This window comes from Mytilus edulis, chromosome 11 (genome assembly GCF_963676685.1).
Source record: "Mytilus edulis chromosome 11, xbMytEdul2.2, whole genome shotgun sequence".
NCBI lineage: Eukaryota > Metazoa > Mollusca > Bivalvia > Mytilida > Mytilidae > Mytilus > Mytilus edulis.
Genome location: NC_092354.1, coordinates 73,975,257 through 73,990,344, shown reverse-complemented (window position 1 = coordinate 73,990,344; position 15,088 = coordinate 73,975,257). Strand labels below are relative to the sequence as shown.

At 34.8% G+C, this 15,088-nt stretch overlaps 1 protein-coding gene across 1 annotated transcript; it reads right to left on the bottom strand.

Moving 5' to 3' along the window:
* Nucleotides 1–201: 201 nt before the first annotated feature.
* Nucleotides 202–4,814, bottom strand: LOC139496261 (GATA zinc finger domain-containing protein 14-like). Its single transcript, XM_071284757.1, has 2 exons — nt 4,701–4,814; nt 202–2,440 (listed from the first exon to the last, which is right to left on the bottom strand). The coding sequence occupies exons 1-2, from the start codon at nt 4,773–4,775 to the stop codon at nt 599–601; spliced, it is 1,917 nt and encodes a 638-aa protein (XP_071140858.1). The 5' UTR covers nt 4,776–4,814; the 3' UTR covers nt 202–598.
* Between the last annotated feature and the right edge of the window lie 10,274 nt (nt 4,815–15,088).

The window sequence follows — 15,088 nt, the reverse complement described above, 5'->3', positions numbered from 1 at the left end:
AAACCCTATATACATTGTACATGGTCTTCCAACTGGTGCTTTTTCACGGTAAAAAAGTCTCAAACAAATATCTTAACGTCACAATGTCCCTTGACACGTTCAACATGAAAGACCCTAAGCGGACAACCGGGGCATATCTTCATGAAATCGAATTGAGAAACTCATCTTTTGATCATGGGTTACACACAAGCACACTAGAACTACAAAAATAAAATGTTTTATTCAGTTTGAGAAGATTTGATTACAAATTATGAATAGACCTTTTCATGAAAATGGATTATTTATGTACATGTATGATCGCCGCACATGGATTGCAAAAAATGAACGCAAACTAGACTACATGATAAATAAGCTAGGCCGACCTACTGCATATCTAAAATAAATTACATACTTTTGGAAAGTAACATCTGCGACAATATTGAGTGTCAAAATGTGACGAAAATAAGCTTTTCTACAATCTAAAAAAAAATGCTACACATTCTTTAGACGTACAATTTGTACAAGTGAATAAACTGATATTTTATTTTATAAAATATTCTAACATTCCTATTAAATTTTGTAGCATGCACGAATAAATTACTTAGAGCAGTGCACGCTATCAAAGAATTAATCCGTTCAGAATCCGATTAGTCATTGCTCTTTGTAGAATTTCTTCATAGTCAATTTCGATTGGTTCAATACGAGGCCTAACAACAGCAGGTACTGGATGATGAACAACACTTCCGGCCACGTTGTGAGCATGCGCAGCTGCTATCTTGTTAGATACTACGGGAGATAAACCGGGAGATGCATGTGAGGCAATAATATTGTTAAGACTTTGTATTGTGTTATTCAAATCAATATTGTTAGCGCCCGGAAAACCTGCACTTCCGTTTCCTGCGTTGTTCCTTGTACTAGTTGAAGCAGTCACCAAAGATGTATTTATCTGTCCAACAGAGTTTGATAGATGAGTAGCTAGGTTATGATTCTGTTGGGAATTAGCTTGACCAAGAACGGCTTGCATAGCTGAGATCTGATTTTGTTGGTTCCCTAGGTCTAACATTTGATTGCTGGCCATGGCATTACTTAGGCCATTAACCATTTGGTTATGAGATTTTTGAACCTGTTGGTTAGACAATGAACTGCCAAGATTTGTACCTTGACTTAAAGTTCCTGTTGACAAACCATTGACATTATTTAGACCGTGATGACTAGCTTGTTTCCCTAAAACATCACCAACTAAAGAATTTGTATGTAACCCAACATTGTGTCCGCTTGTAGCTGCCGATAGGTCAGGCAATCCGGACGTGGATATTCCGTTACCATGGGTACCTAGATTAACCCCATTGGCAATGTGTAGATTATGGGTATTTATCCCTGAGTGTACTTCATTCAGTCCAGGAAGGCCACTATTTCCATGTGTACCTGTATTCATTGCGCTATGTCCAGCAAGACCAACATGTTGTCCAGTGAGTCCGTGTGCTCCTGGTTTAAGTGCATTATTTGATGACAATGAATTCGAAAACTGACCAGTCTGATGATGGACTGTTTGGTCAAGAGGGACTGCATTTACTAATCCAAGAATTTCAGAATTTATATTTACATTTCTAGGTCCAGATCCTAAATTATCAATTTGTGGGTGATTAGATGCACCTAATGCAATGTTATTCGCGGTCACGTGATGCCTATTTGAATTGCTGCTGAGATGATGGTTATCACTGGTTGGTTGATGAAGGTCATGTGCTATATTTGGGTGTGTTTGTTGGTGATTCTGTAAAGACATGCCAGCAGATAAGTCATGGACATTACCATGGTGAGAATCAACGAATGCGCTATTTTGATTAGTGTTTTGTCTGAAGTTTTGACTACCTATGTTGTTTTGACCAACTCTATCATTATTAATACGATCTCTAGACTGAAACTGACCATTGTTTTGAGAAAATCTGTTATTGTTAAATTGGTCTCTAGGCTGACCATTGCTTTGAGAAAATCTGTCATTGTTCAATCGGTCTCTAGACTGACCATTGCTTTGAGAAAATCTGTCATTGTTCAATCGGTCTCTAGACTGACCATTGCTCTGAGGAATTCTGTTATTGTTTAGTCGGTCTCTAGACTGACCATTGCTTTGAGGAACTCTGTTATTGTTCCATCTATCTTTGGACGGAGCGGCATCTCTTCTATTTCCGGGTCTTCTCTGGCTTCTGGAATCAAGATTTCCCTTATCAAATCGTGAATTCACATCAGTGTTTTGCCATTGTCCTCCTCCGTTATTTCGAAACTCAATTATAATTTCAGGCGTTTGTCTTGTAGAAGCTCTTGGAAGTTGGGGTGAAGTTCGTCGTCTGCTGTTGGCACGAGCTGGCTGTCGACTGTTTGTTCCAAATCGTGGACTATTTCCGAAAGAACTTCCTCTATTTGAATTTGATTTGGATGGAAATTGAGGTCCTCTGCCTCTACCAAACTAAAACAACAGATGCATAGTTTTAGATACAATTTGTACAAAAATACAGAAGCCCAAAAACCCACAAAAAAAAACATAAAAGCAAAAGCCAAAAATACACACTTATTACATTCAGATCCGGCTATTGTTCACAATTCAACATATCAGTTAATTAGGTAATTACCTTCATAAAGCAGGAATTCTAGAGATATGTCCTTCAATTGAAGGACATTTTTTTTAGTTCATGATTATGAAGCTTACGTTAGTCACGTGACGTTATTACGCAAACTATAATTTTACTTGAGACCTGAATTTGAATTCAAGTTTAGAAATATTTTTGGCAGTGCAAGGCACTATGAATATCCGATCAGAAACTACTATTTAAAAAAAAGAGAGGATGTGGAATGATTGCCAATGAGACAACTATCCACAAAAGACCAAATGACACAGAAATTAACAACTATAAATCACGGTACGGCTTTAGACAATGTGTTAAGCTCATACCGCATAGTCAGCTATAAAAGGCACCGAAATGACAACTGTAAAACAATTCAAACAAGAAAACAAACATATAACACAGCATCAAATGACATCCACTGAATTACAGGCTCCTCCCCTTTAGTACAAAAATGTTGACAATTTCCAGCAATTATTATGAAATACATTTATGATTTATATTTTTGCGATATCACTATTCAAAGACAAATATCTGTTTTTGCACACACAAAAAAATACATACAGGAAAACAATGATACCCTATTTCAATATTTGTATATACAAATAATCATTTCTAAGTGATGTCATTGACATGTCATAAAAATAACCATGTAAAAAACCTGTACATATTTATGCATTTAACAGTTAAAATTTCATCAGTTATACTTCAACTTAGTTTTAGACAATAACTTTATTTTCAAATGTGCTTTCAAATGAAATCTTATAGTGTGTTTTCTCTGTTGTGATGTTACACTAATGTTTCAGATAAGGGCGAAGGTTTTGTACCATTTAAACGTTTCAACCCGCTGCAATTGTTTGCACCTGTCCTATGTCAGAAATCTGATGCTCAGTAGTTGTCGTTTGTTGATGTGGTTCTTCATGTGTGTTTCTCGTTTCTAGTTTTTGTTTTGTATAGATTAGGCTGCTGGCACTCCCTTTTCAATGGTTTTACAATAGTAATTTGTATGCCCTTTATAGCTTGCTGTTCGGTGTGAGCCAATTTTTGAAGGGCGCTTCGTGTTGAAGACCGTACTTTGACCTATAATGGCTTTTTTTTTTATTTTGACTATGATAAATATTTGTCTCATTGACACTCATACCACATATTATTATATCTATTTATATTTAATAATAGAGGAATCTATGATAGGTGAAACACTTCTGACCTCGGACTGTAGAAGAAACAACATCTGGGAATTTAAATAAAGGTATGAACTAAGGGCACGCAATCGTACATAAACCATAAGACATCAAAATGAACAACTACAGGTGCCTGCACGGTCTTCAACCATGAGAACAATGTTTTCGAGCACTGTTAGAGACTTGGTACAGTAGAAAGCCATATTTTTTCAGTGGAAAGGTGTATTAAAATTGGCAATCATAAATTATTATGTCCCTAAAAAATATTAGTGATATTTATACACTAGCAAATTTAAACTGTATAGTATCAATGTTGAGTTTGTTATATAAACCATTTACACTAAATGACAAATACATGTACATGTAAGTGGCATGGGGTCCTTTGGATCTTGCAGCCTTTCCTAATTCCCCAAAAATGGCGTTACCCATTCCTTCTCATGGTAGGCCGTAACCAAAGAGTGGTCCCTTTCTCTCCTCGACAAGCCGTGAATAGGCAGGTTGATCCTTTCCGTCCCTCTTTCAGGCGTAAATCAGGGGTGGCCCCTTATTTCCCTCGGAAAGCCCTTTAGCATTGGACTGCTTTTCTTCATTCGACCCCTCGGCAAGCTGTTGATGTGGTACATAAAAATACAGGGAGATAACTCTGTAAAATGCAACTGTTTTTCATGTTCTGATCAAAATAAGTGTTTGTAAAACAATAATATAGTATATGAAATTTTTCGATAAAACGTGTGGTTCATTTTTTTTGAATTTTTCATATTTTGGTCAAAAGGTCAAATATTTTGTCAAATTCTACGAAAATTAGACGAGCAAAATGAATTTTAGTCGAGGTGTTTGAGCAGAAGATCATTAACTCTAAAACAATACCACTTATAATAGACCTACACATTAGAAAAGTTGCATAAATAACCTTAATTAGTCTTACCATATTTCCTCTTTGACATTCTGCAATTGATAAAAATATTCCAACAAAAAGAAATGTTAACAAATTTACTCGCATTTTTTCACGTTACATTTAATGCGACAAAAAGAAACAAAATAGCGAAACTTTTCTCACGGTAACGTTATATAGTACAATATAACAGTCTAACATATTAACATATTGTTATACATGTATGACATAAGTCATTGTGACACGTGATAGACTGCCCACTGCAGGACAATACAATTTGCCAAAGTTATGTATTAATACATGTATCTTAAATATGGGGTGCATTTTTAACATTTATATACATTTTTAACGGAGAGACAGCAATTTAATGTGTAAAAATGATTTATCAAAATACAAAATTTAAAAAAAAAAAAATCTCGTAAGTCATACACATGTTAGTATCAATTGTATTCCTAATATTTTTTGTGATAGAGTCGCCTGGGCTCTGTCTAAAAAAATCGTCCATCAAAAATGGATCGTAAGTTATTAGTATACGGAAATGATTAGGACCTAGGAGTAGCTGAATTTTTAGCAAAGTTATCCCGTCCTCTAAATTGTCTTTTGTATTCTTATTTTCCATTCAACCGACCATTTTTTTTTCTTTGAAATACCGCATGCTACATAACGGTGGTTCGAAATATGTTGAAATATTTTCCGTTGGACGTTAAAGGGGCACTATAGTTGTCAAATTCATGTTCACCGATTTTAATCAAATTCTCATATTTGATTTTTAATGATGTAAAACAATGCCTAGCTGCGTGTCGTGTGTATTTTAGTCTAGACGCCATCTAATTAATTATCGAGTTGACCTCTAAAGTCATCCGATGACCATATAAGCGATGAATTCCTTTGATTTACTTTACACATACTATTCACGTGTTATCCATCTCAAGCTAAGGGGTTAAATTGAAGTTCACATGAATACGGATTCAATGAGGATTCAATGAGGTCGAATTATTCACTTGCAAGTGAATAATACATAATCAAATTATTTTTTTTAGCTTATTTTGACAAAATTGAACTATACTGACTGCTAAAAGCGAATTATTATTTCACTATTTACATTTCATTAATGATTGAGCAAAAAAAATATATTAGATTTTTATATATCTCGTAGCTAGTGCCCCTTTAAAAGGGAAACAACTATCAAATAACTAATCGATTATTGAATGGTGAAAATGGTCCACACATCCTTTTTTATATACAAATGAACAGTTAATGATATTTTGCATTATAGTTTTTACAGTCAGTATAAGTAAGTTATATCTACTTGAGGACGTTAAGCAGATACACCGACAGAGCTTTCTCCTATCGGCATTTGGTTTATGTATAAATGTGATGTGAAAGTTCTATTTTGTTCATTGAATAAACATTGCATCCACTTATAAAGAGGAAATTGCTCAAATTGCTTTTAACCCAAAATCTTAAGTGTATCTTTATTTCTATCTTATAAAACTTAGATGATGAAGTGTTTTACACGTAGTGAATATTGCCCAAGGCATTTTACACGACAATTAATGTTAACATGACAATAACATATGTACCAACACTTGCAGACAATCATTGACAAAAGAACATTATAGCTATGTATGTATCAATGAACAATGATGCAATTTGGTGAGAAGGTGAGAATTTAAAAAAAAAACTTGAGCAAGACGGATTGAACAAGACAACATGTTTAATGAATATTCAACAACAAAAAAACAGATTCAGATTCAGATTCAATATTTTATTATAGTCTCACCAACATGCCAATCCGCTCAACCTGAAATTCAAGTTATTGTTTCTTAACCATTCTAAAGAATAAACATTAAAATAAAAATAAGATCATGTCAATAGGACAACATTTCCTGCGTTTAATATCACAGTTCCCGTTTGCATAATCACATTTCCTCTGTGTACTATCACATTTCCCGAGTGTACTATCCCATTTTAGGTGGTACCTAACACTACAGGGAGATAACTCTGTAAAATCAGCTAAACGTTTTGATTACGTTGTGTTGTTAAGGGAATATCAAGCTTCTCAATGATCAAAATAAGTGTTCATCAAACTGCTATATAACCAGTGTAATTTTTCTGATAAAACGGTTGGTTCAAATTTTTTTAAATTTTTATATTTTTGTCAAAGGGTCAAAGCAAATACTTTGTCAAAATTTTAAGAAAATTAAACGAGCCAAATTAATTTTAGTCAAAGTGTTGGGTACCACCTTAACATGCATTTTAAAAACTATTGCAACGTTTGGAGTGCAATTCAAATTGGTATATGCTGTATTAAAGTTAAAAAGAAAAAAAAAGAAAAACATTCTTGATAACAAATTTTGTATATGCAAGAAAATACATAGATTGTAATGACTTACGACTTTGATTTGTGGGATTATGAAGTGGAAATGTGTTTTAACATTCCAGTTTCCAAATACCTCCATATTTTCAATTATAGCTTCTTTTTTTGGCAGGACAAACTGTATTCCTGTCTATTCAAAGTTCAATGAACGAGCATGGTGAACTGTGCGCGTTTTCATTCCTTTGCATTAAACATTATAATATATTATAGTGAAAATTGCAAAATAACAAATAACAAAATAAGAACTTCTTATAATGTCTTACGAATTAATATCAAAATCTTCAAAAACATGCTCTTTCAATTAGGTTTATAAAATAGTACCTACATATAAACTGTTAAAATGTAAACGTTTGACTATTTATTGGAAGGTAGAATACTTCTGTTACATAAATATAGTCTGTTTTTGACAATACAATGCACATATATTGGGTACTAGCATCATTAAGTCAATCTAATTTAACGATATCTTCACAATTGTAGTATTTGAGTCTAATTTTAAACGGTTTTCGTCTTATATGATAGTGGCCGCATTTGTGTTCATTCTTAATATTTAAATGTAAATTGTATTTGACGATATAATACATAACATATATAAAGGTTGAGAGTGAACACGGATACGGCCACTTTCATTTTTGACAAAAACCATCTGAAAAGCGACATATTATGGAATATTTGATAGATTTTTCATACATGTAGTTAAGCTTGAACATAAACTAATTGGATCGACTGAAGTAGAGTGACACTTAAGTGTTTTTAAAAAAAGTGTCAAAAATCTTTCATCAGATTAACTTGATATTTGAAGTCAAAATCGGCCTTTACCGGACCTACTCATTTGTTATATATAATTGCATATTGAACCTGTCGACAGTTAGGCACAGTGTTAAAAGACAGATGGCATGTTACAATACAATCGAAAAGGATATTACAGTAACCTAGATTTAAAGGGAAATCACACTATTTATACTACTAATAATAATTCATTGAAATTTTGCATGTAGACAGATCATACGTACATGTATTACAAATTTTAGGCGAGAAAAAAAAAATTGGGGTCACCGAAGTTGATTTCGAGATATGACGTCATCAAAAAGTAAAGAATCGCGTTATACCGAAATATAGAAATAGCGCTCTAAGTTGCTAATTGAAAGCAAAACTATTGAAAAACGAAGTTTACTGGTAAAACTAAAAGAGTTAATTGTAACTTTAACCTTATACACATTTATTTTTATCAGTTTCTATTATCAATAATGTTCATATCGTGTACCACTCCTGGTAGTGATACACGAAGGCTGGTACAGATTTATGATTTGGATCAGTAGGGATAGAACCATTATTGGAGTTTCACTACAACACCAAGGGGCTCTGGATACTGAATAGACTCCTGTAATCATTTTGTTGTTTTTACTTTTTTGAATTTTCCAAAATTCCTCTGGTTTATTCTGAGCGACAACCAGTGTAGCAATGTTTACGAGCCAAGTCTGAAAAATGATGCAGATATAATTAAGACATTGATTAAAAACTAATTACTTGTACCAGTAAACGACATCTGCTTAAATGGTGTATTTAAGATTTCGGAAAGGTCATTAGCATTGTAACGTAAAGTTGATACATTTAAAACCCTTACTACAGTCTTCTTTCTTATTGACGTTACGCAAAAATGACATTGCATGACATAAGTCACAAATGGTTTCAATTATGATGCCTAATTTATTGACAAAAAAGATGACATTTCTGTCATTAAGTACAGCAAATTTCTGAACAAAAAAACCAATACATTACCGCCATAAACACCAAATTCAAACTAACAATAAAATTAACCTGACATTTACTGTGTTTAAAAAGAAGAAAAAAAAATTTGGTTATGAAGACAAAGTGCAATGTACAGTCAAACATTGATCTCGGTTTACGCTTTAAGAACCAATACAAAATAAGGAGATGTGGTATGATTGCCAATAAGACAACTTTCCGACATAGCCAAAAAAAACGGGGCCATAAAAAAGAATAGGTTTGTTTGCCCAAACGCTACCTACCCAGAAAAAAGCTGCCTACTCAAATTCTTTTATTGTCCTGATTTGAAGAAGTTTTATTTTAATCAGATAGACATGAAGACTGATAAACACCCGATACTTCAATTTCTCTTTTTGAAAAAAAAAAAAAAAGAAAATGCCTACCTACCTACCCACTGTCTCAACCTTTGGGTAGGGTTTGGGCAAACCAATTTTTTTTTTTAATTGTGGCCCGGATTAAAGCAATTGTAGATCACCGTACAACCATGGGCGTCGATTCTATAAACACACAGCAAAAATAATATGTAACAAGGTCTTGCAACAAGTCATAATATTTTTGTTATATTTTAAAAAAAAAGAAGGTGTAACTGTTGTCTCATGATAGCAAAATCGCCTCAAATAATACAGTTCGCAGATTCAACCACTGGGGGTAAAACCATAGACTTCAATGCTTCTTCGATAAACCCACGACTTTCATGCGGTGGTACAAAGACGGACTTGTAAGGAGTCAAAACAATATTTTCGATGGAGGGATTTTTCCTCTTGCGAACTGTTACCTCTCGGGTATATAAAATCGCTGGACAGTTGAATCCCGTCTCTTTTTGTGCTGTGATATATAAATTGAAAAAGTAGATTCTAGTATCTACCATTTTGATACAATTAAAATCCAGTTATTCAGACAACTGTTGAAATTATTGTCACATCACAAGTTGATGATTAAGGTTTAAACTTTAATTCTGAGTCTTGATGGGAATAGGGTAAAGGGGGGGGGGGGCTTTGTATTCTTGATTTTTCAGGATATTTTCACTATTCTTGATTTTTCCCCATTATTCTATATTCTTATTGTTCTCTATTATTGTTTTTAAATGTAGTCAAACATTCTCTATTCTTTATGTTTTACACATTATTATGTATTTTGTTTTTCATTCAATTCTCAATTCCTGTAAACCAACCTCACGAAGACACTCATGAATCGAATCACTGGCTTCCGAGCGAATGTTACTGTCATGGACTTATGGTTAATCACCAGCGGTACTCAAATAACTGTATAGAAAACAGCCAGCTTAACATTATAATGTGTGGGTATCTAAGAAATGATGCAGCAGTAACTTCAAAACGACGACAAACTTTTCTGTTTTGATGAAATTCATATATCTTCAGAAAGGTCATTCGCATAGTTTGAACTGATTCACGATATGTTGGATATAAACTTTGATATCAACCTGATTGACCCTCCGTTACGTAAAATGACATTGCAATAAGTCATAAATGGTCTTATTATTTATAGCTGTTTTAAGAATATAAAAAGGCCTGTAAGTCAATACTAGAATACCTGTCCCCATTGAAATCGTTATTTATTGTTTGTACAAACAAATAATTCAGTAGCGCCATAAACAACAAAAATGACTACACAATTCCAAAATTCTGACATTTACTGTGTTTCAGAACAAATAATATATTATATCGGTTAAACAATGGAAGTTTAATGTACACTCAAACTTTGCTCTCTGACGTAGTAACACAAAGATGTTCTTGATTGTTAATGAATAGCTATAGAAGACCACATTTTGTTCTCAAGCGAACCAACATACATTTATATTTATTAATATTAATATTAACGTTGATGTCAATATGCTGAAGCCTTCAAAATGTATTCTAAATGACGTACTTCAATCAAAAGAGTTTAAGAATTTGGTGTTTTGTGAATTTGTGTTCCGCTATGTTGAAGGGTTCATTTTACATAGTCTTTAGTCTTGATATATAAAACGTAGTTGCCCTTGCTCCGAAACATGCGGAAAATATAGGCGAGTCTCGCTTTCGTTCTGTTTATTAAGCTCTTACAAATAATTTCTAAATGTTCCTCCAATGCACGTTTATTGTATATGTTCTTGCAGAAGCAACACGATGGGTGCCACATGTTGAACATGAACTGCCTACTCCTCGGTAGCACATTAGTTTACCTGATTTATTGTGGTGTTCCTGTTGCTTAATCTTTAGTTTTCTATAATGTTTTGTAGGCATCACGGCCATAAAACTTTCGAGTACGATTTTTGTACTCAGACTCGAAAATCAACCAATCAAATTGCTGGATTTCATGTTTCAAGCATGATTTTTGTGCTCCGAGCACTGAGCAAAGATTTATGCCTTCAAGGCCTTACGTCGTTTTCCGTTTTTTTCTTCATTAGGTTGATGTCAAGCTCCGAGCACTGAGCAAAGATTTATGCCTTCAAGGCCTTACGTCGTTTTCCGTTTTTTTCTTCATTAGGTTGATGTCAAGCTCCGAGCACTGAGCAACGATTTATGCCTTCAAGGCCTTACGTCGTTTTCCGTTTTTTTCTTCATTAGGTTGATGTCAAGCTCCGAGCACTGAGCAAAGATTTATGCCTTCAAGGCCTTACGTCGTTTTCCGTTTTTTTCTTCATTAGGTTGATGTCAAGCTCCGAGCACTGAGCAAAGATTTATGCCTTCAAGGCCTTACGTCGTTTTCCGTTTTTTTCTTCATTAGGTTGATGTCAAGCTCCGAGCACTGAGCAAAGATTTATGCCTTCAAGGCCTTACGTCGTTTTCCGTTTTTTTCTTCATTAGGTTGATGTCAAGCTCCGAGCACTGAGCAAAGATTTATGCCTTCAAGGCCTTACGTCGTTTTCCGTTTTTTTCTTCATTAGGTTGATGTCAAGCTCCGAGCACTGAGCAAAGATTTATGCCTTCAAGGCCTTACGTCGTTTTCCGTTTTTTTCTTCATTAGGTTGATGTCAAGCTCCGAGCACTGAGCAAAGATTTATGCCTTCAAGGCCTTACGTCGTTTTCCGTTTTTTTCTTCATTAGGTTGATGTCAAGCTCCGAGCACTGAGCAAAGATTTATGCCTTCAAGGCCTTACGTCGTTTTCCGTTTTTTTCTTCATTAGGTTGATGTCAAGCTCCGAGCACTGAGCAAAGATTTATGCCTTCAAGGCCTTACGTCGTTTTCCGTTTTTTTCTTCATTAGGTTGATGTCAAGCTCCGAGCACTGAGCAAAGATTTATGCCTTCAAGGCCTTACGTCGTTTTCCGTTTTTTTCTTCATTAGGTTGATGTCAAGCTCCGAGCACTGAGCAAAGATTTATTCCTTCAAGGCCTTACGTCGTTTTCCGTTTTTTTCTTCATTAGGTTGATGTCAAGCTCCGAGCACTGAGCAAAGATTTATGCCTTCAAGGCCTTACGTCGTTTTCCGTTTTTTTCTTCATTAGGTTGATGTCAAGCTCCGAGCACTGAGCAAAGATTTATGCCTTCAAGGCTTTACGTCGTTTTCCGTTTTTTTCTTCATTAGGTTGATGTCAAGCTCCGAGCACTGAGCAAAGATTTATGCCTTCAAGGCCTTACGTCGTTTTCCGTTTTTTTCTTCATTAGGTTGATGTCAAGCTCCGAGCACTGAGCAAAGATTTATGCCTTTAAGGCTTTACGTCGTTTTCCGTTTTTTTCTTCATTAGGTTGATGTCAAGCTCCGAGCACTGAGCAAAGATTTATGCCTTCAAGGCTTTACGTCGTTTTCCGTTTTTTTCTTCATTAGGTTGATGTCAAGCTCCGAGCACTGAGCAAAGATTTATGCCTTCAAGGCTTTACGTCGTTTTCCGTTTTTTTCTTCATTAGGTTGATGTCAAGCTCCGAGCACTGAGCAAAGATTTATGCCTTCAAGGCCTTACGTCGTTTTCCGTTTGTTTCTTCATTAGGTTGATGTCAAGCTTTTCTTCGACTTATGAGTATGTAATATCTCCTTGGTATCTTTCCCTTTTTTCCAAAATTTTCGATACATATGAATGAAAGGAGAAGTGGGATATACATCAATAAAAAATTAACCCAACGACACAAAACAAAAATCTGGCCTTGAAGGCATAAATCTTTGCTCAGTGCTCGGAGCACAAAAATCATGCTTGAAACATGAAATCCAGCAATTTGATTGGTTGATTTTCGAGTCGGAGTGCAAAAATCATGCTCGAAAGTTTTATGACCGTGAGGCCTGGACTTGAATGTATAAAACTTTGCTCAGTGCTCGGAGCACAAAAATCATGCTTGAAACATGAAATCCAGCAATTTGATTGGTTGATTTTCGAGTCTGAGTACAAAAATCATGCTCGAAAGTTTTATGACCATGAGGCCTGAAGACAACTTTTTTCGACTCCTTAGAGCATACTATATTGTAAAGGTGCTATGTTGTCTATTATTTAGTACAGTGTGTTGACCCTCTAGATGTATTATTAAAATTGAGAATGGAAATGGGGAATATGCCAAAGAGACAACAACCCGACCATAGAAAAAAAAAACAAAAAAACAACAACAGCAGATTCGCTGTGTTTCTGTATTATTGACGAGCATGTATACGTCACATCTCTGATTCTCATTTTATTCCTATCAATAAATCAATATTTATTTTTGAACAATAAACTCCTGTCGATTACAAATGCCAAATTCTCCATCGTAACGAAGTTTAAACTTATGTCATCTTATGGTCATTGTGTAGACTTCGTTAATGATCAAGTAACTTCGACCTAAAACTGAATCGATTCAATCTAGACAATTTGTTAGACTGGTTCCTTGTCAATTTTCTGTTTGGCTCTAACTGAGATACTCGTATGTTGCAATGGACAGAACCAGCCTAAGACAAGTAATTTAACCATGTTCATTGTCTGTTTGGCTTTAACTTAGAAACCTTTATGTTGCAAGGAAGATGACCAACTGAGATGCGTTGGGAATACTTTGATTGTTGCATTTGAACAGACGACAAATAATCCGACAGTAATACTCCAATAAGCAACAGGGGTGGATTCACATCCACAGATTTTTTTTTTATAAGAGGGGACCCACTGACTGCCTAAGAGGGTTCGCTCCAGTCATGTTTCAGTGATACCCTATATAATCAACCAAATTTTTCCCCAAAAGAGGGGACGGGCACCCTGTCCACCCCTAAATCCGCCTCTGAACAAAAGCATGCAGAAACATCGTAAGATCATATACGTCTGTATATAGGATAATTTGTTTGTCATGCTTCAATGGGACAGCAACAATTATACATCTCCACAAATGACCAATTGACTAGTGCATCTTCGTTATATGAATACTAGTGGATAGTAGTCTCATTAGCTAGCATACCACATCTTCTATTTTTTATACAACAGGAAACATTTCGATTTTGTGAATCGATGTATGTTTAGTGATCTTGGCAGCCGCCATTCTTCAACACAGAGGACATATTACCAGGTTTGTGATATCATAAGCAACACGACGGTTGCCACTTGAGGAGCAGGATCCGCTTCCGGAGTGCCTAAGATCACCTCCAGTTTTTGGTAGGGTTCGTGTTGTCTAGTCTTTAGTTTTCTGTGTTGTTTGTTGTGTACTGTTATTTGTCTGTTTGTCTTCCTTGCTTTTAGCAATAGAGTTGTCAGTTTGTTTTCTATCTATGAGTTTGACGCCCCTCTTTGATTTTTGTATACATATAAACACCAGCCGCAAACTAAGTCACAGGAAAGTTAATCGTTTAGTTATGAATATAGGTTATCGACCAACGCATTAGGCTGAGCCTAATATCCATGTCATAGCAGCAAAGTTGAATATTTTTGCGATGGTTGCAAATTAATATTTTTTTATTTTGTTCGGCTAATGTTGATGTTTGGAATGTGAGTATGCTGCATACGATAAAGATACAAATCTCGACAAACAATGCTTATTTGAAAATACAGTACACATAATTGGATGTTAATATGATGTATTTTTGGCAAACCTCGGGTGAATGTGGGCTCTTCTTCAAATACATAGAGGTGAAGAATCCAGGAGACCAAACAAATGGTTTAACAAACGTTTTACTTTTAAGCGTTTAAGTTCAATCGATATGTTTTCTTGAATTTGTATACATTGTTTTCTTCGATTGTCATACTTGTATATTTCATTCTAGTTCACAGTTTAGTTATGTGCAACCAAGGCATTTTGTGATATACTCATACAGCAGTAACAATAATTTTATTTTCATTCCATTTTATTAGATTTTTCTTTTTCTCGTCATAAAAA

What these genes read in the sequence shown, in the direction of transcription:
- LOC139496261 (XM_071284757.1), bottom strand. Translation starts at nt 4,775, where the DNA reads ATGCGAGTAAATTTGTTAACATTTCTTTTTGTTGGAATATTTTTATCA. An exon ending in AATGTCAAAGAGGAAATATG is followed by an intron (nt 2,441 to 4,700) that starts GTAAGACTAATT and finishes CTGTTGTTTTAG; the next exon opens with TTTGGTAGAGGCAGAGGACC.